At 47.3% G+C, this 26,881-nt stretch overlaps 8 protein-coding genes across 8 annotated transcripts; 2 read left to right on the top strand and 6 right to left on the bottom strand.

Moving 5' to 3' along the window:
• Window positions 1-51: 51 nt before the first annotated feature.
• Window positions 52-537, bottom strand: FIESC28_05090 (uncharacterized protein; the record flags this gene model as incomplete). The annotated part of the gene is made up of 1 exon (XM_031159237.1): window positions 52-537. The coding sequence occupies one exon, from the start codon at window positions 535-537 to the stop codon at window positions 52-54; it is 486 nt and encodes a 161-aa protein (XP_031016737.1).
• A 1,258-nt stretch (window positions 538-1,795) lies between these two features.
• Window positions 1,796-3,612, top strand: FIESC28_05089 (uncharacterized protein; the record flags this gene model as incomplete). Its single annotated transcript, XM_031159236.1, has 2 exons — window positions 1,796-2,622; window positions 2,670-3,612. 2 exons carry the CDS (start codon window positions 1,796-1,798, stop codon window positions 3,610-3,612), a joined length of 1,770 nt encoding a protein of 589 aa, XP_031016736.1.
• A 729-nt stretch (window positions 3,613-4,341) lies between these two features.
• FIESC28_05088 (uncharacterized protein) lies at window positions 4,342-5,369 on the bottom strand (the record flags this gene model as incomplete). Its single annotated transcript, XM_031159235.1, has 3 exons — window positions 4,342-4,568; window positions 4,616-5,222; window positions 5,265-5,369. The coding sequence occupies 3 exons, from the start codon at window positions 5,367-5,369 to the stop codon at window positions 4,342-4,344; spliced, it is 939 nt and encodes a 312-aa protein (XP_031016735.1).
• Window positions 5,370-7,884: 2,515 nt separating this feature from the next.
• On the bottom strand, window positions 7,885-12,065 carry FIESC28_05087 (uncharacterized protein; the record flags this gene model as incomplete). The annotated part of the gene is made up of 3 exons (XM_031159234.1): window positions 7,885-9,673; window positions 9,725-10,983; window positions 11,034-12,065. 3 exons carry the CDS (start codon window positions 12,063-12,065, stop codon window positions 7,885-7,887), a joined length of 4,080 nt encoding a protein of 1,359 aa, XP_031016734.1.
• A 1,224-nt stretch (window positions 12,066-13,289) lies between these two features.
• FIESC28_05086 (uncharacterized protein) lies at window positions 13,290-14,144 on the bottom strand (the record flags this gene model as incomplete). Its single annotated transcript, XM_031159233.1, has 1 exon — window positions 13,290-14,144. The coding sequence occupies one exon, from the start codon at window positions 14,142-14,144 to the stop codon at window positions 13,290-13,292; it is 855 nt and encodes a 284-aa protein (XP_031016733.1).
• A 743-nt stretch (window positions 14,145-14,887) lies between these two features.
• On the bottom strand, window positions 14,888-17,359 carry FIESC28_05085 (uncharacterized protein; the record flags this gene model as incomplete). Its single annotated transcript, XM_031159232.1, has 5 exons — window positions 14,888-14,893; window positions 14,983-15,195; window positions 15,365-15,440; window positions 16,055-17,237; window positions 17,287-17,359. 5 exons carry the CDS (start codon window positions 17,357-17,359, stop codon window positions 14,888-14,890), a joined length of 1,551 nt encoding a protein of 516 aa, XP_031016732.1.
• Window positions 17,360-17,782: 423 nt separating this feature from the next.
• On the bottom strand, window positions 17,783-18,586 carry FIESC28_05084 (uncharacterized protein; the record flags this gene model as incomplete). Its single annotated transcript, XM_031159231.1, has 1 exon — window positions 17,783-18,586. The coding sequence occupies one exon, from the start codon at window positions 18,584-18,586 to the stop codon at window positions 17,783-17,785; it is 804 nt and encodes a 267-aa protein (XP_031016731.1).
• Window positions 18,587-21,506: 2,920 nt separating this feature from the next.
• Window positions 21,507-22,943, top strand: FIESC28_05083 (uncharacterized protein; the record flags this gene model as incomplete). Its single annotated transcript, XM_031159230.1, has 2 exons — window positions 21,507-22,832; window positions 22,887-22,943. 2 exons carry the CDS (start codon window positions 21,507-21,509, stop codon window positions 22,941-22,943), a joined length of 1,383 nt encoding a protein of 460 aa, XP_031016730.1.
• Window positions 22,944-26,881: the final 3,938 nt, after the last annotated feature.

The following is a 26,881-nucleotide window of genomic DNA, read 5'->3' as shown; positions in this document are numbered from 1 at the left end:
AAATCATAGCAGTCAAGGTATTTCCGAGCCAATTGGTCCATTGTTCCCAACTCAAAGATTACATTTGCCCTTCAGGTTCTTCGCCTTAAGCGTAGCCTTCTTGCATGATGAAGCACCAGAATGCTTATCCCCAAATAGCACTGTTCCCTTTTTGCTTGTTGCAGTCTTGGAACAGGAGTTGAAAGAGCTTGCGCCATCGCGATGAAGAAGAGTGTTGCTACCGCTCTTCTTCAAAGTCCAAGACTCGAAGCCGGGTGTGGGATCAACACATTTGACCTCGCCACTGGGGTTCAAGAAACAGGCATTGAATGCGCTATCTCTCAGGATCTTTTGAGAGTTGGATAGATCAATGCAGTAGAAGCCATTGGTAGTTCCAGCATTGAGAAGCAAGTTGCCATTGCTGTTTTGTTGGACTGTAGCACCGCTGGCTACGTCTTGTAATGTGAAGCAGCAGTGACCATCGAAGACAGTATCCCGAGGGAGTACTGCAGCGGTGGCCAAAGTGCAGAAGAGTGTGATCAGAGAGAATGACTTCATCTTGAAGTGTTGAATGATAGTACGGTGTGTACTGTGGGTATCTTGGATGATTAAATAGAGTAAAGGATTGATTGAGGCCAGCTCAAATTGTTCAAAGATGGTCGTAGAGAATCTGATTACAGCAGTTATCACGAAGGATATCACTTACCTTTTATAATGGCTTAAGCCATCACTTCACCGGCTCATCGAGGTGAGACTCCTCACGATCAGCACAAATAAGCCCATTCAAAGGCATCCAACCGAAGGGCACAAATGCATGTTGGGCCCAAAGGATCGAGTCACGATAGTGATAGTAAGCGGGGAGTAACATTGATGAGTGAGTGAAATAAAAGTCGGTCGTGATGTCCCGTGCAGTGTGATTCAAATGATGGACGTGACGATTGCCATTGGGAGTCGTGAGGTTTCGCGCTATAGGACGAGGATAACTAGGGCCCTCTCAGGGAGCGAATGGCCTGTCAGGAACAGCCGCGAACTAGTTAGCAGAGTGACACCCATTGATGCAGTTGGTTGTGATTGTCGTTCATGCTATGGACTCTTAAATGCAAGGCACAGTCACATGTGGGTGACAGACCAGGGTATGTCTTTTTCTATTGTACACCGCAGAATTGAAAAGCCAAAAAGTAGAAGATGGCTTCATTGAGTGCATCCAGCCAAAAGCCAAAAGCTGCATGGGGAGATGATCAAGTTAAAGATTGGCTGTGATTCAAGATGCATGATCCTAGTGACAACTCGTTAACGAACCAATAAGAAGGAGAGGGCGGATCTGTCACTCCAACGCTCGATAGATCACGTGAATCAGTGCTTCCGTCGGTTATCGGCGGACGCCTCGGGCTTAACACACCGTTTCTAACGTCTGCCTCAAAGAGGAACCGTTTTCTCCATAACGTCACGATCTAGACTCTCTTCACCTCGACCTTCTACACTCGTGATCCTTGGATACGATGAATTCTTATGAATTTGGCTTATCCTTGATGGTATAAATATATCCTAGAATTCTCTCACTTTTGCTGATTCAACGTTGGTCTTCATCTTTTTTTCCTTCTTATCATAAGCAGCCTCATCTGACTCAAGCATTCCTCTTCTCTAGCTCCTCTACGTTTTCCCCGACCTGCCTATTCAGACTACGGCATGTCCACCGTTTCTTACCACTCCCACTCATAAGACGATTTCCACCTTTTCAAAAAGAAAAGGCCCAACACTTCGATACCAAATCTAGCTCTGCCTCATCTCTTGTTTTCTGATACTCGGCACAGAAAACATGGCTGAGGAACACACCATGTCCAACGAGGAGTGGGAGGAGGTCTCTCAAGACATCCCCTCACTCTCCGAACCTCACCTCCAGCAGTATCTTACAGGCCGCGCAAACCTGATAAGCCAAGAGAAAAAGTCTCGTTCGGATGCTTCTTTTAGGGCATCTCTCTCACCTATTGCGCAGCGCGCCTGTGACATTGTTGACCGCATCCGTGATCAAGAAAATGACAAGGTCTGGACTCCTCAAGTTGAGGAGGAGCTCGCCCAATCTCGGAATGAGCGCATCTTCCCAGGAATGATGTTCATGCTCGCAAAAGACCGCATGGAGAAGACTAACCTGTGGAAGATCGTTCGCCGTATGCCAAAGGGTGCTCTGCTTCACGCCCACATGGATGCCATGGTCAACTTTGACTTTCTCTTCGATCAGCTTCTCAGTCTTCCAGGCATGCACATTAGCAGCGATCAACCCCTGAACACTGATAACTCCAGGGAGGATGCAACTCCCAGCTTCCGATACAGGAAGCAGACTGACGCTGAGACATCCATCTGGGATGAGAATTACAAGCCCGGCACATTCGCTCTATTGACAAAGGCAGCTGATGAGTTCCCAAATGGTGGAAGAACCGGTTTCCTCAAGTGGCTCAAGGGCAGATGCACTCTCTCCGTTACAGACAGCCACGAGCAACATCACGGTATTGATGCCATCTGGGAAAAATTTGTCAAGTGTTTCATGGTTTGTGCTACCATCATTCACTACGAACCCATGTATCGAGCGTTCCTTCGAAAGCTCATGGAGACCCTCAAAGACGACGGTGTGAACTGGGCTGAGCTTCGGTAAGTAAAAATCTACACAATTCCAAATATTTTTCTAACAATTACAGTATCACTTGGCCACTTAACTACTGCCGTGATCAGCAAGAAGAGCCCGAGAAGGACTACATTCACATGTTTGAGACTCTTCAAGAAGAGATTAACAACTTCAAGAAATCACCCGAAGGAAAGGGTTTCTGGGGTCTCACCACCATCTGGACATCTCTACGCAGCTGGCCTACTCGCTTGATCGTTGAGAACATGGACTGCTGTATCGCCACCAAGATAGAATTCCCTGAACTTATCGCTGGCTACGACCTGGTCGGGCCCGAGGATCTGGGTCGACCCCTATCCGACGTTCTCCCCGAGCTGTTCTGGTTCCGTAAGCAGTGTGCTATGGAAGGCGTCAACCTCCCTTTCTTCTTCCATGCTGGAGAGACACTTGGCGACGGTACTGACACCGACTCCAATGTTTTTGATGCGATCCTATTGGGAACCCGACGTATTGGTCATGGATTCAGTCTTTTCAAGCACCCCCTTCTCATCGATATGGTCAAGGAGAAGCGCATTCTTATCGAGTCATGCCCCATCTCCAACGAAGTCCTCCGCCTCACTGGCTCTGTAACAGCCCATCCCCTGCCAGCTCTCCTGGCCCGTGGCGTCGCTTGCAGTCTGTGTAACGATGATCCCGCTATGCTCGGGCAAGACACAGCCGGCATGTCGCACGACTTTTTCCAGGCCCTCCAAGGGTGGAAGAACCTTGGTCTCGCAGGCCTCGGCAGTCTAGCCGAGAACAGTGTCCGATGGGCTGCCTTTGAGAACCAGAACCAGACCGAGTGGATGGAGGGCATCAAGCAGGCTAGCCTGGGTGGCACCCTCAAGGCCAAGAGGATGCAAGAGTGGCAGATCGAGTGGGAGAAGTTCTGTCTCTGGATTGTCGAGGAGTTTGGAGACGAATTCGGCGATGAGGCAAAGGAAGGTGCCGAGGAAAAGGCAAAGACCGCCGATGCTTAGAGATACGCATTTACGACGAGACGATAGATCGGGGTTTCAGAAAAGGAAAACGGGGTGCATAACGGCGTTGCATACTGAGATTTGAGACATGTTCAACACGGACGGGTCAGAAGGATTCAACCACTGTCTTCGATGTGAGGCCATCGCCTTTGAGGATTTAAGAACATCCTCGCGGGCAGCACAGAGTGCCACTTTCTCACGTCTTTAGGTTTACAGAAGATCCCCTTATCATAAAGGGGCATTGGATCAAGAGATCACTTTGTACCTAGTTCTTCTCCAAGGATAAAGACTTGGCTACCAAGGAAGAGATAATTAGAAAATACTTTATACACTACTTTGCCTTCTCTGCAACTTGACGATCGTTAATTTCTTACACGGCAAGCGAAAAGTATTCTCGGCGCCGACACCCAAGCATTTTCGCTAGCCTCAATGTTCTACGTTAACGCGCAGCATGTTTAAGACGCTTGAGAAAGAAGAGCGAAGTTTTATTTATGAATACATAATAGTGAAGAGTAAAGATTGCAAAATGAGCCGCATCTGTTGCCTCGTCGCGACCAGCACCAACACGTGTGAACCCAGCACAGCCGCAGAAATACAAACGAAAGTACACGGACCATCTAAGCCATAAAGAACGTTAGTCAACAAGAGAGTAACACATGATTCGATACAACAACATGGAAAGAAAGTCTATCTTAGTCCCGTCATATTCTCACTCGAAGATTCTTACTCTCAAAATTGAACACTCAGCCACTGGCGAAAGGTTTGGGGCTGAACATTGACACGAGAGCTTGCATTGATGAGATCGTTCAAGGTCGCCTGACTAAAGTCGTATCGTCCTTCAACGGTAGCTTTGAGCTGCTGATAAAACACGACTTTGGAAGAATCGCCCTGTTGATAGTAGGCGGTTGCAAGTCGAGCAGGGTCTGCGGCCTGCCACTGGGAAAGCTGGAAAGGGGCTGGACTGTTAGCGTAAACGCTTCTTGAGAGGGTTGTTGTAAATTACCATTCAAAGCTCTTGAACATTGACCAACAACATCACGAACTGACAGTCGATCACCTCGCATGGTCAACTCACGAGGCCAGTTTGCAGGACCCAGATCAATAGCTGCGACCACAAACTGAGCCAAATCATAAATAGATGTCATGCATACTCGGACGGTATGTCCTCGGGCGTTTTTCTCCACGTACTCGGCCGTGTAAGAGTTCATATCAACCAAATAAGATCCCGGCATGTACAGGTAGGACCCGTAACCAATGGATACACCTCCGAGTCCGTCAGCAAGGAACCTCTCCATGAATATTCCGCAAGAGAAGACAGTCCACTTCATCTGAGAGGATCTTGCCCAGCGTCTCAAAAGTTGTCTTGCTTGGTGAGAGTAAGGTTTAAGCTCATCATTTTCAGGACGTTTTTCGATTGACCCTTCGAATTCGGATGGAACAAAGAATTGTACACCGTTTCGAGCGGCGGCATTGATTAGGTTGAGTTGCTCGTTGCCTGAGAAGGTGCATATGACGAGATTGACTCCATGAAGTGCGAATGGGAGGGTGTCTTCGTCGTTATAATCAACAACTTGGACTTGAACATCAAGCGCTTCGTACTCAGGGTGTTGCTATCTTGTTAGAAATATCATGTATGCGAGGACAACACTTACAGAACGCGATAGAACGACAACTTGGTAGGCGTTAGCTGCTTGAGAAAGTTGACTAGCCAGGAGATAACCAAGGCCAGAACCTCCAGCAATAGCGATACGCATCATTCCGTTGAAATAGAGTAGAAGTTAAATTGAATCTAACAAAACGGTGCTATTAAGATAAGAGACACCTGTGTACAGGATGTACGAGAAGCAAAGAATAGTAAGTGATGACTGAGGTTAAAATGGAGGAACCTGACGGCTCCTAAATAGCTTCTTCTCTAAGCATTGGAGCGTAGTGTCCATGGAGCATGAGCAGAGCCTCAAAGCTTGGACAAACAAACTATGGCTGGTATGTTGAGAACAATTAAGACTGGCCAAGTTCAAGTTGGCTCATCGGTGAGGCCTCAGTCATAGGCAGACTCTAGACAAGCAGGAAACTCCGGTATGAGTCTTAGGCTAAGAGCCGCAACTGGCTGTCAATAACTTGCCGTGAAGTTGGCAATTAACGAATACCGGCACGTAGTCTCACATCTGATACTTCGGCCCGTTAGGATTGTTGTTCCGGACCTCCTGTGCATCACAAAGGCAGAGTGTATCTTAGTTTCTGCTTCAGGTAATAGGTCCGCATTAGTCTTCAAAGGCCATGTGAGGTCAAGGGTCCGTGAAAAACGGATGCCTAACAGGGTCAAGGGATAAGAGGTGTGATCAGATACTTGGTATAACATGAACTCCAGAGTCTCAGATTGGCTAACTGAACTTGTAGCAACAGGATATCTGGGGCCCTTGAGAGTCTGTTTGGTCCAACCTCACAACGCACAAAGGCAGTGCAAGTTGAATCACAGTTCGAACATGATCACATGAAACTAGCTTGGGATGTCTTGAGGTAACCTCTGAGAGGAAGTCATCCGTATGGTAGTTGCAGCAGGGCTGTGTTTCTCCTCACTGTGGATATGAACGACTAGTTCTCGAGGAAACTCGATGCAAAATCATGGAATTCTCAACAACGCCAAAGTGATATGTCATTGAAGCACCAACCAGTTGAGATTATCCTCAATGGTCACCCTCTTCCTCGATTGTTACGCCACAGTTGTAATGCATGAGTATGCGTCAGGCATCTGTCATGGTATCAACGCAATGAACCAATCCTTGAGCTAGCCCATGAAAGATGGAGTGTTCGAGCATGAGACATTTATCAAGACCCTACTAAGCCTGCACAAACACACAAAATGCATCGTGAACTCAAAGAAGATGCAGAATTGCAGGGGCACATAGAGGTTTCTGTGTGCGCATATGCGAATAGGAAGCCAGAGAGCTCACCCTTGAACTGCATTGCATCGGAGAAGCCGTCATTGGCTTTTCAAGATGCACAATTCCAGGCTCCCCTGGTGCTAACAAGGCAGAAGAGACTGCAGCCTGAATTTGAAGAGACACTGTAACGAGGCTCTGATCCACGGGGGGCAACAGTAGAATGTAGATCATAAACTCCAAGGGTTCAGATTGGAGGTTGGGGGCCAAAAACCCTGGCCCATCAGTGGTTGAGCTAATGCAGCAACCCCATGCTTGAGCTCCGTAGGGCTGACTGGGGTTTATATGAGTGGCGAGCAATTGGGCTTATCGATTGGCTGTTGTAGATGTTGATACGGGAGGGAGACGATTCTTTGATCCAACGTCTTTTCGATATCGGTGTGGCGCCGGTGACCTGCATGGCACAGCACAGCCATTTTCGAGAACGTCTGCACATGACTTCCATTACAGTAAGAGAACAGCGGCGATCAGGGGTATGTTGATCGGAATTGGTCACGAATGACCCAGATTGCCGGGGCCGTTATAGGTGGTGATCAGCAATCGGAGTTGATGTTGGTGTTGAAGATCAAGTTGTAGGGAGCCAAGTAACGTTGAATCAAAGTTTTCAAGCACCTCCCTATAGAGGGAGCCAACTCCTTCCTTTTACACCCTCAAGGGCAGTTCCCGTTGCTCCTTCTGCGGGTTCTTGGACTTTCCTTCCCAACATGGGCATTGTCTCTCATGGAATTGTTCTAGAGGGTAGGCACGTCTGGGCGCTTACCTCGGCATGGATTCGAAACCCTCCTTCCTCCCTGTCTTACTTCGATCATAGAACATGGATGAATTCCTTCACGGGGGTGACTTCCCCATGGGTAGTTAAACTAAAGAGCTTGTCTTTGATAAACTTGAGCTTAAGAAGTGAGTGGGCCAGATCGGGCAGCCAAGAATGTTAGTTCACTTTCAGGCTCAAAGATTACATTGTCTCATACTGCTTTTGGCAAGTATCAGTGTGTCTTTCTCACTTAAACAACGCAACTCTAGAGTAGTATCCGCCCAGATCTCTTTACTGACACCGAGGTTTCAGGGTGACACGTCCATCTTTTTTCATATTCACGATGATGTCTTAGTGATGTCTAAGTTATGTATTGCCAGAGTATGTAGGGCTGGCGGGAAATGAAACATATTCTAGGCTTCCGCGCCCCGTATAATGATCTCACTGTCGGGTCTTTGAAAGAGTTATTCAATAAGATTATCAAAGGGTTTCAAAGCGTTTGAAAGAGCTGAAATAGGTTTGCATAGAACAAGTGAGCTCATAACCAGTTCAAGCTCGCCATTTCAATCATATTCTAACTGTCTAAGCCTGAAGCGCAGTTTCATCCCTCGCACTACCACTTCCTTTCCTCCAAGCTTCAGTATGATCAACCTTCTTCTTAGCTACACTTTCAGAGCCCTCAGCTCCCCAAGCACCTCCTCCAGGCGTGCAAATAATAATACGATCTCCAGCCTTCATCGAAGCTGTGTTCTTGGCACCCATGTTAATCCGTCTCTCCTCATACTCCACCTCGCCCGCGTCCTCCTTGGTATGAAACTGCTTCAGGGATGTCTCCCAGTTTGCCTTTTCAACGTTTCTAACCCAGAGATTTAGACCGCATTCTCCGTCGCCGCCTCCATTTAGGCCGTAAGGGCGGTAGACGCGGCGCTCGCTGAGGATGGAGACTTGGAGAGGAATGCGGAACTCGATGTCGCGGATGACACCGTCACCACCGCGATGTTGACCTCGACCTCCTGAACCGGAGCGGATGGAGAATTCGCGAAGAAGCACGGGGTATCGTCTCTCGAAGATCTCTGAATCTGTGATGCGAGTGTTGGTCATGTGGCAGTGAACACCGCTTGTACCCTCCCAGTCAGATCCTGCACCACTTCCACCAGCAATCGTCTCGTAATAACCGAAGCCCTTGACTGCTTCGGCTCCATCTTGGTTGCCGCCAAATCCGAATGTCAGATTGTTACAACAGCCCTGACTGGCAGCGCACGCCTGGAAAGCCTTGAAAATGACATCCGTGATACGCTGACTAGTAAGCACGTTTCCTCCAACGACAGCTGCACCGGGAGAAGGCGATAAGATAGACTTTGGAGGAATCTTGACGTGAATAGGTTTCAAGCATCCCTGATTCAGAGGGATATCCTCCGAGATAAGACATCGTAGACAGTAGATGATAGCACTGAATGTGATGGCTTGTGGTGCATTGATGTTACCGTAAACCTCAGGTCCAGTACCAGCGAAATCGAATTCGGCTTCTCCCTTTTCCGGGTCGATTCGGATCTTCAGTCTAATAGGAGAACCATCATCCATAAAGTCGACTGATGAAAGATCTTTGCCTTCAAATCGCTTATGCACGTCCTTGAGTAGTTGACGCACACATTGCTCGGCGTTGTTCTGGATGTGGACCATGTAAAACTGTACTGTCTCTTCGCCATACTCGGCAATTAGAGTCTCGATCAACGAGATACCCTTCTGGTTGGCAGATACCTGGGCTCTCAAGTCGTTGATGTTGTCAGCCAAACAACGAGTTCCACTGCATCCAGGGTATTTGGCAGGCTCTTCATAGAACAGCTCTACCACTCGCTTCTCGTTGAACTTGCCCCCACTGACAAGCTTCTCACTCCTGATAGAAGCACCCTCTTGGTACAGCTCTCGTGAGTGAGGAGGCATGCTGCCTGCACTGATACCACCAATATCAGCATGATGAGCTCTCGAGGCAGCATAGAAGAGGATGTTTTCTCCCTTCTCATCAAAAGCCGGCATCAACAGAGTCACATCGGGAAGGTGAGTTCCTCCGTACGAAGGATGGTTAGAGATGATGACATCGCCCTTCTCCAACTTTCCTTTCCAGATCTCTGCCTGGCGTCGAACACATGTGGACATTGAGCCGAGATGCACGGGCAGATGGGGAGCATTGGCTACGAGGCCACCGGTTGCGTCGAATATAGCACAAGAAAAGTCGAGTCTCTCTTTGACATTTGTACTAACGCTGGTCTTTTGTAGGGCACGACCCATCTGCTCAGCAATAGCCATGAAACGATGGCCGAAGATGCTCAGCATGATAGGGTCTACCTCCCGATCAGCAGACGCCTTAGCAGACCTGAGTTCTTGTCAGTCTCGACTACACTTCTCAGGATGGTAAAGAACTTACTCAGACTTTTTGCCCTCCTTCTCCAAGTTGATGACTACATGAGTCTTGAGGATAATCGCCGTTGCTTTTGGTGTTACTACAATCGTCTGTGTACCGTCCGCAAGCATGGCAGGTCCAGGAATGGAATCGCCAACTTCAAGATCCTCAAGCTTGAAAATTGGAGTTTCCTTTCTACCACCCTCAAAGTAAACCTGTTGACTGTTGAGCTTCTTCTTATCAGAGACTTCCTGCTGCTTGAGATCTTTGAGCTGCTTATCCACTGTATCGTCCTGGTGTCGGAAACTCTTGCCGATACCGCGGACACGGACATCATCGATAATGATATCCCGCTCATCCAGTGTAAAGCCAAATTCGTATCTGTGCTGCTTAACAAAAGCTTGCCCAAAGTCCCATTCTTTCCCATCAAAGTGTTCCTTGGCTTCCTCTGGTGTTGGTCTGACTATCATGAGAGCTGATTCAGTACCACGGTATCTCATGTTGAGATACTCTTCAAAGGCTATTTCATCTTCTTGGAATCCTTGGTCCTGCAACGACTTTCGAGATTGATCCTTGAGCTTCTCCATCTTCTTCTTCAGTTCGTTGACTGTACTGTCGCCATCCTTCCATACCAAAGAGTCAGGCTCCTGTCGCTCATCTACAACGTCTGCAAGAGCCATTCCATAGGCGGAGAGTACTGAGGAGTATCGATGGACCAGAATTTGCTGAATGCCGAGGGACTCTGCAATGGCGACAGCATGCTGACCACCTGCACCTCCAAAAGTAGCAAGTCGATGCTTAGAAGAATCATGACCCTTGGCTTCAGTGATGGATCGAATAGGCCGAGTCATCGTTTCATTTGCAACAGTCAGGAATCCATATGCCACTTCATCAGCTGACAGGTTCTTGTCACTCTCCCGGTTGACCTGATCAGCCAATTCTTGGAGGACCTTTCTGCTAGCTTCAATATCCAGTCCCTCGTCTTCATTCTCTCCAAAGATCTTGGGGAAGAACTCAGGAAGTAGGCGGCCAAGAACCAGGTTAGCATCAGTGACTGTGGCCGGTCCTCCCTTGCGATAACACGCAGGACCAGGGTGAGCGCCTGCAGACTCGGGTCCGACGACGAAAAGACCATTTCTGAAGAAGAGACGAGATCCGCCACCTGCTGCAACAGTGTTGATATCCAGTTGGGGAGATTGAATGGTTACACCGGCAGTTGTCGTTTCAAAGACGTGCTCATATCGTCCTTCGCCGTATCTCGAAACATCCGTACTAGTACCGCCCTACGACAGTCAGATCCTGTTCCATTGTTCAGCGATTGCGACAAACTTACCATATCGAAACCAATAACCGGAGTCTTCGTTTCTTCATCATATGAAGTTATCGCATATCCCACCACACCTCCAGCAGGACCAGACAAGATTGCCTTCAAGCCAGTGAACTTTTCCACATCGACCAGACCGCCATCACTCTGCATAAACTCACATCTTGCTCCCTTGGCACCCTTTTCTTCTTTCACGCTGCGGGTTCCAAGGCCCCCTTCGAATCCAGCCTGGAAACCATCGATATACTTGCGAATGGCCGGTGTGAGATACGCATCGGCACATACAGATGTAGCTCGAGACACCAACTTGATCATAGGCATAAGCTCATGGCTGAGTGAGATGTGCTGAAACCCGATGTCTTTGGCTACACGACCAATTAAAGCCTCGTGGTCGGGGTAAGTATAGCCGTGCATGAGACACACAGCGATACTGCGAATGCCTTGATCGTAAACATCCTTGAGTTTTGACCGAACATCTTCTTCCTCAGCTCGTTTAAGAATTCTCACTGTTTCGCCCGACAAGCCTCGGACCAAAGTCTTGCCTTCTGCTTCTTTAGTACCAACTTGGGCTTCGGTCTCAGTTTGCTTCCTCTCGGGATCTTCGGCATAATCCTCAAGTGTAACTCGCTCATCAATCTCGACCACTTTCTCATACAAAACATCAGGTTTTCGAATGGCAAGATCGAAGATCTTTGGTCTTGACTGATTTCCAATAGTCAAGCAATCCTTGAAACCCTTGGTCACAACCATAGCGATCTTCTCGCCTTTTCGTTCAAGCAAAGCATTTGTGGCAACTGTTGTTCCCATTCGAATAGAGTCGATCTTGGTAGTATCCAAAGCTTCACCTCGAGGGATATCTCGGCCGAGGAAGTGGCTCATAATCCGACGAATACCTTCAAGCGGGGCATCCTTGTAGTTGGCCGGATCTTCAGATAGGAGCTTGATGATGATTTCCTTTCCATTGTGCTCTCCTACACAATCTGTGAAGGTACCTCCTCTGTCAATGGCGATCCTGATGCCACGTTGAGATGTTTCTGCCATGGCGGATATCTTTCGGGATGTTGATAAGATGATGGATGAGGGGTTGCGATGACCGAGGTGAAGCGATCACCAATTCAAACTACACCAAAAAGAGTGATATCGTGGTATTATTCAAACAGTATAATGCATTGAGGTGAAATATTGTCAAAGTCTAAAGACTCTAGTACAAAACAATCACGTAAATGTTATGCAAGTTGAGGTTGCTACAGGGTGAGAGAGCGGTTATTAATGTCGTCACAACCAACCCCACGTTCCGTGATTGGTAATTGATGGCTTCCTTGACCCGAAAAGGCAAATTGAGGGACATTCACTTCATGATATTAACCAGAACAGATAATAAGCAGGATCATATCTTGGATATTGATTTATATAGAAATAGTCTGAGTACCTATCTATCACTCGTATATAGATAGGTGGGAAGTAACAAACACACAAGCATCTCTTACACATGTCATCCATCGTGAAGAGACATGGTTGAAGGACAAGTAGAATGAAACACGCGATACTTCTCAGTCTTCAATTACATTATATGAAAGTAGTTTTATCGAGACGACATGGGCAAGAGGTAATTGCAAGCCTGGCATGTGTCACTACATCATAGCAGCATGTAGTAAGATAGTCTAGGAGCATTCTACCCGAAACCAGTCATTAACTTACCCGACAGAAGCTGGTAATAATAACAAAAGATTAATTTAATTGCCAAAAAACTTGATCCGCCTGAAAATCAAACTTGACGTTTTGCCGTCAGCAAGACTCGAACTTGCGTTTTCAGTGCTTCGAAGAGCCACAAACTGATGTACTGACCCCTATACGATGACGGCCTTTTTCTGATTGATGAAATCCTGGCCATTTATTCCACTTCATGTCCTTAGCCCCACAGCGTCAAAAGCCACTTGACTTCTTCACCGGAACTGCGGGTCTACGTCGGACCCAATGAAATAAGGCCATGAATATCTGTCGCGAAATACTTGTTCATATGATCCTACGGTGCGTTGTTGCTTAACTAGACATTGATGTTCAACATCGTGTTTGAATTGTGAGAGGATCCAGCCCCACTCGGGCTACCAAGATACTGACATGCTATGGAGATTCAAAACAATAACTATTTACAAAAAACACAAATCCAGAATTCATTCAGTTGAGCCATGCATGCTAGACAAGTAGCTATGGGTTAGTGTGTCCAGCAACCATCCTAAGCCATGTCTTGCTCGTTCCCCAACATGCTCACAAAGACCACCCGACTTTGCCTCTGATGAAGTTCACGATATCATCAATCTCATCTGGAACTTTGTACCAGTGACCCAGTCCTTCATAGCTCTTCCATTCCACCTCGAAGCCCACCGAACGTAGGGTACGACACGCTTCCTCGCCCAGAGCGGGTTTGATCTTCTCATCCGCATCTCCGTGGCCCATAAACACTGGTGTCGAAAGTGACCCCATCTCCGCAAGATTTTCAGTGTCTAACAAAATCAGGTCTCTGATGTAGTCGTGAACTTTGGCGTCGGGGGTGCGTAAGTATTCTATCTCGTTATTGGAAGTATCAAATGGATCATCATCCTCGTCAGAAAAGTCGTACTCGTCCAGGTCGATCAAGAAGTCTTTGATTTCCGTAGCGAATGGCAGCCAGCTGCTCATTCCGAAGAACCCCCCAATCGGGAATTCCATCGCAAGCAGGCATACAAGGCCCATGGCACACCCTTGGCTAATTCCACCCAGTATGATGTTCTTATCCGGTACTTTCTTTCGCTCCTCTTCAAGCAGGTCAAAGATCTCGCGGGATGACTCTTCCAAGCCCTGAGTTTGTGTATGGTTGCGGTATGAAGGGTCCTCGAGACTAGCAATGTTGAACCATTGCGTTAACTTGCTGCGCCGAAAAGCGCTGGAACGGCGTTTCTTGGAGGTCGGAAAGATAAATCTTGCGCCTGGGAGAAGCTCAGGTAGTGATTTACCGTCAGAGCAGATGCCAGTTTCGATAAGCTCGCGGCCAAACTTTTTGCCGTTTGAGCCAAGGCCATGAAGGATGATGAGACTGTGAGTGTGAGGCCCAGTGGGCTCAACGATGTAGGGAGTCTGAGCCATGATGATAATGTTGGTGGGGAATGTTTTGTGGTCGAGCGTTGGGGGTTAGGATGTCTTTAATAAGCACTTGTGATTGTTGTTGGTGGTGGAATCGACACGTGTGTTCGATGCATGTAACCGAATGAATCAATCAAAGATCCACCAACTCAAAGCGCGGAATGCATTGACATGACAATCATACCGTAGCACAACTAGCTGTTCTAACTTATGTTAGAACACCCTTTACTTGAACATAATAAGTTGTTTCGTTAGTCAAGCTTTGAAGGTCAGGTCTCTCAACGTGTACAGGTCAAATCAGCACGACGAATAATAACCTCACTATGAATCTAATGATAATGAAGGTTCAACAATCGATTGTTTTGTGAACGGACTGCTTTTAGCCAAGGGGCACAGACATCGACGAAGTCAAAGGGAGTGAGTGTTACAAGTACTTACCATTTATTGATAAATCAAGTTTAGCTTATTGCTCGTAGGTGTCACGAGACCTAAAAGATAAAGAGAACAAAGAAAACTGCCAATGCCAATCAATCCACCCGAGCACAGACTTTGTTTGGTATCCTGTTTGCTTACCCAAACTCGCTGGTTTATAACAAAGAAAAAAACAACTCACCGACACGTTTGCCGCCAAAGGCTGTCGATTTCCGCACTTTACCTACCTGGACATTCTGTATACTAAGATTGGGAATCCAGTTTCTGAAACTCTCCGAGAGAAGGCGGTATCGGCCAGCAATACCGCTCCAGCATCACTGCTGGATTCGTTAGCATCTTAGTATGGGCAGGGCTCTACACGAGCTTGCCATTGATTTGAAGTTCCCTGAGGAACCAAGCCACTGCGTACCTCGAGGTCGCGAAGAACATCAACAACCCATTGCTGACAGTACATGGGAGGAGTTCGCTGCGCCGCAGCCTTAAGTTTTCCGAAACGACTGGGCGAAATCTCGCCGATGAAGTAGTGTTTTCCAATGCCACGGCTTTCGAATCGTTTCGGCTGAATGAGAACCTCGTATTGCCTACCTTGAGTTGGTCCACCGGTAGAGTGGTACCAGATGGCCTGTTGAGAACCGAATTCATGTACCATTAGGATCCAATGGCAAGGAAAACCGTCTCCGCGGCCTCCACAGATAGCGACGTAAAGATGATGAGTAGACATACTGTATTTTTTCGAAGGATGATAGTTGAGAGGTGAGATAGTAAGATGTGGCGTCAGTGCTAGGGCTTACTTGAGAATGGATGAGAAATCGTGTTGCGATGTGATAATGGTTTAAGAGCTGAGTGATGAACTGGTAGATACAGAATCTGGAAAACGTTAGAAGCCTGCTTCTATATACTTGCCAGAACAACAAGCGCTCAAAGCGCAGCTCCTTGATATTCAGTAGGTCAGATCATCCTTTGTAAGGATAGTTACAGATAACAAAGGTCTTAAAACATAGCAATGTTCCAGGAGTCAAAGAGATCGATGTTCCAGTTAGTCTTGTTCAGCGGCAACAACTATACAAGCGGACATGATGAGTACTACGAGTTTTAGAACAGTCAACTTCTTTATGAGTACATGGGAAGCCTTTCGTCGGTACTCTAAGGACCTGACAAATGGAGTCAGCCGAGAGCTAAGTTGCAAGAGGGTAAAACAGGATCGATCTCTATTGTATCTATTTCTAGACTGCGTTGTAATAGAATGGTTGTCTAAGGCTTCTATCATCACAATAAACTAGCTTCAATGATAATCTAAGCCAGCATAAAGCGACTAAATTATTTCTTCTCTTCTACCCCCGATGGGCAATTCTTCTGACACCCCATCCGCCTTCTCACTTGTCACAGCCTCATCCAAATCATCAGTCTGATCAGTGCCTAATTGCCTGATTACCAACCATCCTGGAAGAATTGAGACAGCCCAGAGTCCAAAGTTCACATACGCACTACCAACAGTCGCCATGACGGGCAGCGCGTTGAGACCATAGCTAAGCGCCTGCCAACCCGACTCTGTGCCTCGCAACAGCGCCGACAGACGTACAGTCTCTTGAGGGCTGGTAGAGATCTCTCCGATGATGAAGAAAGCAAAGTTGTAGTTTAGTTGGAAGCCAGTGACAAGAAACACGAAGACGCCGAATGCGGCTCCGAAGCCAGGGTCGCTCCAGTCGTAGAGAGCCCCTTCACGGTTGAACTTGGTCACATTGATTGTCAACCAGATCCACCATCCTCCTTGCAGGGTCATGATTACAGCATATGCCCATCGCGCGCGCTTTTTGAGAGCGATTTGGCCCTGGTCCAGCCACACTCCAAGCAGGTTGCTTGTAATGATTGCAACAATACCAGAGACGAAAGAACCTAGTGCTCGAGCTCGTACGCTAAACCAGAGGGCGATGTAGGTAAAGAATACGGATTCTGAATATACGCCCTGGCCAATCCACAAGATGAGAAGAAGAAACTCTTTCTTGAGGAATGTTCGAGTAGTAGCTTTGAACTCTTTCCATGGATGATCATGGATGCTCATGTCAACCTTTTGGCCGTCGGACCGCTGCACCTTGGATGGTTTGTTGAGGAGGAATGCGATAAATGGACCCAGAGCTTGAAGCGCGATGAAGATCAGATAGACCTTGTACGAAACTTTGCCAGCTTCGTTCCGGTCAATATTCAGGCCTAAAATAATCGCACCGCCCATGATCTGGCTGAATCTGGTAAAGGAAAGCCAATATGCGACCAAGCGCCCTCTGTTCCGCGGTTCAGGATAACCGATTGCGATGGCAGCTTCAGCTGACCAGAATATTCCCGCCGAAATACCACAGCATGCTGCTCCGAAGATAACGAGCCATTCGACGCCATACCGATTGTTCAGATACAAGCCTGCGCTGTACGGCGCGAAGCCGATAGTGCCAATGACAAGTGCGCCTTTGATACCGATGTATTTGACGATTCCGCTCGTGAACCAGCAGGAAATAATCATTAAGCAGAACGTGAGGGCATTTCCAGTGTTGACCAGATAGGGTTCCTGAGCACCACCTGCGCCGAGTGAATTCATCGCGCTCCACAGCCCAGGTGCTGCGAAACTGCAGAGACCGAGGATAGTGGCATTATAGACGGGTGAGCGATACCACTTTGCTGCAGGATGTTAGTGCGGGGTTCGAGGAATTGAAGCTGGTAAAGTTACGTTTGGGAAATGTCTGGCGAGATCCTTCGATGTTGATAGTATCGTCGGCCTGTTTGTTCTCCGAGTCAGACATCGTGATATTAAAGCTGTGGTGTTGTGTTGACAGAGAAAGACGGCATTGGGGCAGAATGCTTACCATAAGTAAGATATAACCGCTTATCTCGAACAATGCGGAGAATCGAGATAAGTGCGAATGGAAGGATTGTGTGACAGGCTCGAGATAAGGCGTGCTAATCGACCCCGCGATTTGGGTATCGTCGCTCGCTCGCAGTAGATCGCCAAGGATAGATAAGAGAAGTGTGAGTTCTTGATTCGCTCCCAGCGATGGCGATCATTGTTCCATTGTGCCACCGATCATGGATTAGCAACTTCCAGGTATATTGTCGTGCTCCATGTCCTTAATCCCTTTACACTTGTCTCATAAGCTGGATCCTGCTTAGTAAATGGTCCAGGAACAGCAGCTGTTTGGTCACCTTTGCGGAGGTTCACAAATGTTTTACAGTAGCATCCTAAATGTTATCCTAATGTTTTCGGCGAGGCATTCATTGAATGGCTCCTCCGATTCAAGCAACTTCATCAATTCCTCTTTGAGCCAAGCCAAGTAAGCTCCTGCCTTTGAGCGCCCGAATACCACGGTGCATCGCTCGAAAGCCTCCAATCCAACACACACTGGACACATGACAGGCATAAACATAGACCAGGTGACCCGTTGAAATTCTTGTAGGCCGCCGATCGTTTTGTAGATCTGACGATGTATTGTACGGGTGTTGGAGCAGCAATGGCAATTGCCATCTTCGAAGTGCTTAATGAAGTCCGGAACGGTAATTTCAACGTGGAGACACTTGATCTTAGAGGAGAAGAGCAGGCTAGGGATTTCCCAAGGCTGGGATGCGCCATCGAGATGGAAGGGATTAGGTAAGAGACGGAAGGTCAGATCTGGTCGGGCCAGATACTTGTTGGCCTCTTCAACCTCATGTTCATCTCTGAGTGCTCCGAGCGATGCCCATTGGTTCACCCTATTACATACGAGCACCCGGCCCCTTTTGCCTCCAATCTCGATACAATTAGCTCGTACAATAGCGAAGTCGTGTAGGCTTGGATCGTCGGTAATGATGTCGAGGATGATGTACCAAATCTCAAGAGGTAATGTCTTCCGAACGGAGGTTTTGCTGGTGACAAGTCCTGGATCTCGAGCTACAAGACTTTCGACGTAAGCAGGGCCATATAGTGTTTTGTCAAGAATCATCATGGGTTTCCACTTCGCGAGATCCTCGGCCTCATCTCCGCGGACAGGTCGCATTTTGGCAATGTCGGCTGTTGTCGTGTGGATTTTGTTGTATCGATTGAATCGGAAAGGATGATGGGGCTGGTCGGGTGAGCACAAGAGGATGTGCAGGAGGGGGAGGTATGGGGAGAAAAGTTTGCGATGACTGATTTCAGAAAGGAAAGGACCTTTTAAGTAATCCGAGAACTGAAAAAGTATCGGAAATCCATTTTGCAAGTTTTGCTATTAAACTTTCAAGTTATGATGGTCCAATGTTTACACTCAAGCGTTTTCTCTTATATGTACCCAACTACGTGTAAGCTTGCTTGATTGAATGGTATACTGATCGACGGAAAGATTATCCTCCAAAGCTAAAGGTGCCCAAGATAAATTGAACTGAGTGGCAGCCTATACTGGCATTCTCTCTGAATCGAACATTGCAGTGGTCCTTTGCTGTTACTGATTAATTGGGAATCTTATCTTCAACAAACCCAGGACAACACGATGCTTTTGATTGTCCAAAATGACACATGGAGACGGGTCACGAGAGCGCTTGTCCATTGCAATTCCTCCTGTATTCAGTAAATGGTTAGAGCTCTGGCGAGGCTGGCTATTATCTTTAATTATCTCACATTCCAAGTCTTCAAACTAATCCACTGACGCGCTGGATTTAGGCAAGGCAATCTGTGCAGCAGCCCGAACCTTATGTTAGGTATGGTAGGGCGGAAAAAATTTCAAGGTTCCGCGCAAGCATGGAGTTGTGATGAGTTCAAGTATTGAGTTCTTGATGAAAACCTTACATCGGCGCAATACACTGGAATCATTTATAGAACGTCTCGATATACGCTTGGCTAGAGAAATTGGATTATAAGGCTGATACTCTAGTAGTTCATATCGTTGTATGCTGCAAAGCTCATGTTCAGGTTTGTTCAAATATTTGGCCGGAGAGACTGACGGTCCACTCGAAAACATGTCTTTCTAGTTGTCTTCATTGGTGCAAGCAACCCAACGCTCACTAACACTTCACCGAATTAAGATAAATAAGGGAAAGCAAAGACTGGTAAAGCAGGGAAGGAAGATGGCGAAAGGGCGCAACCTTGGAAACATGGAGTGAGAGGATGATTTTTGTGACGTCTTTTGATATCGACAGAAACAGGAATGTGAGATCCTCAGACTGTAGGGTGGGAATGAGAACATAGTTGAATGTATATCATGCACGTCAGAAGAGTCGCTGGTTTACACATCTGGCCTATCGCCATAGCGAGAACAAGAACTTTTCACGGACGCTGTTCTGGGCTTACCACATATTTGGACTACACCTCTATGTTTGACGTATATGTAGCACTTTGGAGCCATGGAAGACAGTTAGTAGCAAGACTGTTAAACATGCCGTGGAGCGTAGAGAACTGGCACAGCCTTTCGAGTTCGTCACCTCCTCAGTCTCTCAAACAGTCAGAACCGGAGACTCTGAGATTAAATAAGAACAAGCTGACCATGACAAACAAGTTGGACAAATATTTTAGGTAATGCTATCTCGCATTGTCACCCTACCTTACCCTATCCCCTTGAATACGGCCCGTTTAAACAAGCTTAAAAGGCCTCTGCAACGAATAGCCCCATACCGGAGAGAGTCTCTGGGGTGCAGTGCGGGTTAACCTACCAGAGCGCAAAGATTCAAGACGTTGTGAGATGGGTAAAGGTTCCGGGGTAGCTTCAACGTGGTAGAGGAAGTGAGAGCAAAGACCGGTCTGACCTCGCGAAACATGTGGTCCAAACTCATTATTCATAGATTAGTCAATGAGATAATTAACCCCACAGATAAGCGATTCATGGGCGCAGATTGTAGTCGTGGAGTGAGACGAAAAGTCAAAAAATTTGATCAAGAAAATTTTATATGGATGGTGATCTATAAAAGAGGTTTGGACCCCGGGTCTTTTCGACGCCACGCGATGACTTGCAGATCGGCAATTGAAACCGCGAAGCCGACTGCGTACCTTTTTCTTCTTTTCAAGATTGGGGAATCTCATGGTCGTGTTCCCCAAAGTCAATCGTTTTGGGGCCCCGGAGTAATCTCGCTGTCCCGGCAGGCTCTCGACTCGTTCTCGACGGCTATAGAGCGGATGTTCATATTGGCGAGTTATTGTTAGGATATCATAACGTGATGAATATCCACAAGCGGTTGGATGACGGGGTCCACAGCTGATATGATGCGTCCAATGATACGTTTCATCAACGTAAAAAAGAACCAAATGCAGAAAGGGTCAAATGTCACTCTGGCCCACAACCGGCAGATATTTCCACCACCTTACGATATTAGGTAAAGTGTCTGGTCTAGAAGGGTTTTTTCTTAGCAGGGACCGCCAGCCGCCACCACAGCGCGGCTCGTGAACACCCTTCGGGCCTTTTGGTCACTAAAAAAGTTGAGATTGGATCAGGAACAAAAACCAGTTTCTATTATGCATTCGTATCGTTGTTCCTGTACCGGCCCGGTCTACGAGACGTTAACTCCGTTGATCGGAATTTAAATCTATTACGAGTTTAAATGTCATAAAAACCTGGAGTAATGAGAACAGGTTACGCCTATCTAATCGTGTCGTGTCGTCCCATGGTTACGTCCCGGCCCCGACGCGCCGGAGGTGGATGTGGATACCGGATACACCGAAAAACTGCGCTGCGCCTTGGTTATTCATTCTCGTCATGCGCGTTATCAGTGCAATTGCCGTCGCCGCCCGTAAGAAAGCTGTTCTAGCCGTTCGGATCTGCCTTCCTCTTAAATAGATTACTTCTGCCTCACTTTTTTCTTCCAGGATTCTGTCCAATTTCTTCATATAATATACCTGTACTCTTCTCCCACCTTTGACCATCTCTTGGTCATCACATGAGTGCTAGTCAATCCTCATCTTCCTCCCATCCTCCTCCTACCGAACGCACATCTCTACTCCTACCCTCCGACCCAATGACTTCAACAAAGGCCAAGGCCGACAAGCCCGTCAACATGATGGACGATCGCCACGACCCTGAGGCTGCCGACGATGTCGAGATCTCTCAGCAGAAGCAGCTTGCCGCCCAGGGCAATGCCCACTTCCACCGTCTGGGCTGGAAGCGTCTCGCCATTGTCACCATTGTCGAGGCCGTCGCCCTCGGCGCTCTCAGTCTGCCTTCAGCTTACCACACCCTGGGCATGTTCCCCGGTGTCTTCCTCACAATTACTCTCGGCCTTGTCTCCATTTACACCAGTTACCTGGTCGGTCAGGTCAAGCTTAAGTTCCCTCACATCACCTCCTACGCCGATGCCGGACGCCTTCTGCTCGGTCGCTTTGGCTACGAGCTTTTCGGTCTCGCTCTTATTCTCGAGCTTGTCATGGTTGTCGGATCGCACGCTTTGACTGGCAGCATTGCGCTGATCGACATCAACGGTGGACACGTCTGCTCCATCGTCTTCTCCGCTGTTTCTGCCATCATTCTGTTCATCCTCGCCATCCCCCCATCTTTCACCGAAGTCGCTATTCTTGGATATATCGATTTCGTTTCTATTCTCGCCGCCATTGGTATTACCGTTATTGCCACCGGTATTCAGGCTAGCGACTCGACTGGTGGACTTTCTGGTGTTGAGTGGTCTGCCTGGCCCAAGGAAAACCTTAGCTTCGCCGAGGGTTTTGTCGCCGTCAGTAACATTATTTTCGCCTTCAGTTTCGCCATTGGTCAATTCTCCTTCATGGACGAGATGCACACCCCAACCGATTATATGAAGTCCATCTACGCCTCGTGCTTCATGCAGATCTCCATCTACACTCTGACTGGAGCCCTTTGCTACGCTTTTATCGGACCCTCCGTCCAGTCGCCTGCCCTGCTATCAGCTGGACCACTTGTGTCCAAGATCGCCTTCGGAGTCGCCCTGCCCGTTATCTTCATCTCAGGTTCGATCAATTCAACCGTTGCGCTTCGATATCTTCATGGACGTATGTTCAAGGACTCCATCCTTCGATATGTTAACACCCCCATGGGCTGGGTCAGCTGGATCTCCCTCGCGGCCGTCTTCACCATCATCGCTTGGGTCATTGCCGAGGCTATCCCCATCTTCTCCGACTTGCTCTCTCTGGCTTCGGCCCTCTTCGTGTCCGGCTTCTCTTTCTGGATTCCTGGTGTGATGTGGTTTGTCTTGCTCTGTGAGGGCAAGTGGTTCGAGAAGAAGAACCTGCTTTTCAGCTTGGGAGCTATCCTCGCCTTCATCATTGGTATTGTTACCCTTGGTGCTGGCACTTATGCTACTATTAAGGATATTGTAAGTTGTCCAAAATAACCAACCTTCAAAAGGCTGTTACTAATATTTGTTCAGATTGATGTTACAAGTGCTGGCGATGCCCACTCTCCATTTGCTTGCCGATCAAGCTAGATTATGATTTACACTGCGATAGATGATAAAAAGCGTTGTTGCATTTAGATATATTGTGTACATTACCTAATCCACACTATTCTCGACTTCTTACACAACTGGCCAAGAATACTACGTGACGATTTGCCTAAATAACAGGTGGGTATTAGAAGAGCTTTCGAAAGCTTAGGCTCCATACTTACGATAAAGTAGCCTAAGTGCCTGTCTAAACTCATGACTGAAGACTGTAAGAAGAAGCATCGGTTCGGTGCATCTGCCTATGAATTCATGATGAAAGAGATAGAAGAAACCCTCACCTTAGGATATCCAAGTTATGGAGTTCTCGTCTCTCATTGTCGTTAGAAGTAGAAGATTCTGGACCTGATCCCAATATCCTGCACAGATCGAAGATAACGGCCCCCATCATCAAACGTAACAAAGTCGACTCCACGGTCGTTGAAGGTCAGTTTCTCTCGCGTTCGGAACTCGGTAGCTTTGAAGTATATCTCACGTTATGGCAGGCAAAGTAAGGAGTACAAACAATGCGCTGAATAGAGCATGGCTTTCTACCGCCGCCGCCAAGCCTCTTCCCTCGTTTCCTAATCCGTCCTTTCCCCGTGTTTGTGGAGGACTCCTGAAACCTTGACTATCGGTTTCCTGTTAGCCCCTGCTGCGGTCAAGAGACGTGAGAACCATTTCATTTCGTGATTCTCAAGGAATGTCGAAAGCGCGCCAAATCTAGCAGAGATCCTGGGCTCTTCCGGTCAAAACCTTTGCTCCGGACAAACGGCCGAAACGGCCGAAGCACATCAACACCCAGGCATCAATATCCGGGAGTACGAATACCACCAAACGAGGTTGAGCAACCACTGCAACCACGATTGGGATTCACCGGAGATTTTTGACGCTGGCGAGCTTGAGGAACGCTACCAACATGCAGAGAATATCCTCTGAAATATTCGGGGTTAACCAGGCGACGAGAACTTCGTGTTCAAGCGTTACTGCGTTACTGCGTGGCTGCGTGGCTGCTATTATGCTAGCAGACATATCTGCTTTCGAAGATAGTGGATCGCTATCTTTGACCCAAGCCCCTCGTCATACAGTCGAAGGTCTGGAAAGCATGTTCGACTGTGCACTACGAGGTGAGTATCGGCCCTAGGGTATTAAAAGAATTGGCTGCTAAGAGCATAAAGACGAAATAATTTGGTCATTTTATGCTAAAATTTAGGCTACTTTACTTTTATAGCCTAAGACTCAGAGGATAATTCTGTGATACCCACCTTGGTAATTCGTATCATCGTATACAGTCCTGTAAAAGGCGAAGCCCAAGCCAAACCAAACCAAGTAGAGAAGGAACAAGACCTCGCTATACAAAACGCAGTCGAAGCGCAACGACAACGGCAAAAGCAGACGCAACAGGCACTGTTGCCGCACAGAACAACAGAAAGATCAACACAAACAACAAACGTACCACCTTACGGTATTTGGAAGGCATGAGAGGCATGCCGAAGCCCCATTTTGTATTTCGTTTTCGGCAGCGAATTCTCCATGCCTCGACGATTATAAACTCTGTAAAGGATTCTCAGAATTTCGTGTTTGGCCCATCTTGATAAAAAAGCTGGCCATCTCGCCTATGATACTGACAACATGCACTTAAACTTGAGGCGTAGAAGTCATGATTGCACGTGCATCTAAAGGACATTATACTGCTAGAATAGAACCTTAATGCCGGTTCTCAATTTGGGGAAAGCTGATCGGCGGTAACGATGCGATTGATACATACGATCTCAAAAGAAATATCTCGTAATTACATTCTTAGATATATAACAACAACTCCAAAGTTCAAAACCGCGATACCAAGACCAGGAACGAAGACAGAAAAATCGGAAAGGCCTATTTCATAACCCATTTTTGTTTTAGCGAGCAGATGGGTAGAGCCACTCCTGAAAGCTAGACCTGCGTCGTACAGGTGAACCACTCGAGCCTTCGCTTCCGACGCTGGCTCGACGGTCGTTGCTACTTCGTCGCACCCAAGTATTGGTCCAATCGGAACCGGTCGCAGGGGTGGTAGTGGTCATGACTCTTTGCTTGTAAGCTATTCACCATACAAGTCAGCACGACATAAGCAAGGACATTGGGATGGTAGTTACGTACAAGTGGAATCGTTTCTGTTGGGATTATCAAGAACAGCCTGGAGCTTAGCTCTAGCTTTCTCTGCCATTGTCTGAGGTGCCATGTCGCTCTGGTGAATTGACACAAGATCTTCAGTATGATCTATTGATAGGAAAAGATATCGCGATTCCAAAAGAGGGGAAACACCCTCTTATTAGAAACTCATCTCAGGAACTCGTGACCTTCCGTCATTCTGAGGAAATTGTAAACAACATTTGTCAGCTCTTGGGTTGGAGTGTAGCCAGAGTTGCCTCTTTTGGTATAAGATAGACCATCACCCACGATGTCTTGTGCCATCAACGTCAGAAACGCGGGGTAGCTCAACATCAACCAATTGTCTCGTCAGCTTTCTTGTACTGTATTGCACAAATCGATGATAATCACTCACCTTCACTGTTCCGTTGTTGATGATTGTTGGGGGGGCTGTTGCGGTAAAGGAACCGACTTGCAAGTCCTGGGGCCTAGACAATTGGAGGGGAATTATGCTCAAGGCTTAGGGCGCCAAAATAAAGCAGCTCAAGCTTCAGTCTAATTTGGCATAAATGAACTACTTTATTTTCTCTCTTCTGCTTCTGGTGGCTGATTCCTCTGACAACCTGACTTCGGGTTTGTAAGTGCGCAAGAGATAGACAGACGATGAGTTAATTGTGTCGTTTACAACAGAGCCAGAGTTAAGCGTCTTTCGGACAGTGAGGACTGGTCAATCCATCGCTGTTCAGGCCGCCTCGGAATATGATTGCGACTACCTTATTTCCTTCACTCTCCAGCAGCCGGATTACTCAATTGATAGCGCGGGGGTTAGAGGAAACCGAGTTCTAAATATCGAGATTTAAACGTGAATAGGTATGTATTGACAGCATCCTCAGGTGTAGTACAAGAATGTAAACAGTAAAGTACAGTACAGCAAATATCAATTGTTTTCAAAGGTATGGAAGCTTTAACCTATCTGGCTGGCTGTCCAGGGCTTTGCTAAGGCCTGTGAACAACAATTGTCATCCTTGATTCGAATTTTAACACTGACATTACCCAGCCATCAAATAACCCTGCATAGATGAGAAAGGAAGAGATCAATTTTAGAAGAGCCTAAGTTCTGATTTCGCCTTACATTCCAACTCTGAATGATCGTCCAAGTCATTGTCCGAATCGTTCACGGGCTTCAAGGAAGTCTGTATGTACTGATTGTGCCGCCATGAGTGCGACGGATATGAAATATGGCCAGAACCTGATTTCAACCCAGTACTCCCATGAACCTTCAGGAGGCTGGCAAGTAAAGTATGTCGAATTCATCAGCTCTAGAATAAGCAACAAAAATAACACCGGGCGCCTCCATGGGGAAGTCGTAGGTGGTAGTGAGGTTGGTAGCTTCTTTCCATAACAACCAAATAGGCGCTGAAAGTGTTCTGTGTGGCATTCCAACCTTTTGTGTTCGTCCATGTATGCGCGGAATGTAGATATGCGCCCGATTTGCCAGGTCATCATACGCTTCCAAAGCGCATTAACCTCGAAAATCAGATATTTGCGGTCTGTAAACAACGGGTCGCGGATGCTGAAATCCATAATATCCTGACTAATAGAGCAACCCCCATGTTGTTCGTCCGGTATAAGCTTGGGAATATAGCGGGTGGAAATTCCACTAACAGATCTAACCATCTGGGGCTTATTTTTACAGTACCACAGTAAGTTGGCTAGTTGCAAAGCGTATCTGAACAGCCTTTGACCTTGGTAATAACCTGTTGACGTTTCGAAGTCCTTGTGCATTGCGTCCCAGGCTACCAGCATACTATCCG

This window comes from Fusarium coffeatum, assembly GCF_003316985.1.
Source record: "Fusarium coffeatum strain FIESC_28 chromosome Unknown BRIP53273_contig_110, whole genome shotgun sequence".
Lineage (NCBI taxonomy): Eukaryota > Fungi > Ascomycota > Sordariomycetes > Hypocreales > Nectriaceae > Fusarium > Fusarium coffeatum.
This window is presented reverse-complemented; position numbering and strand designations above follow the sequence as displayed.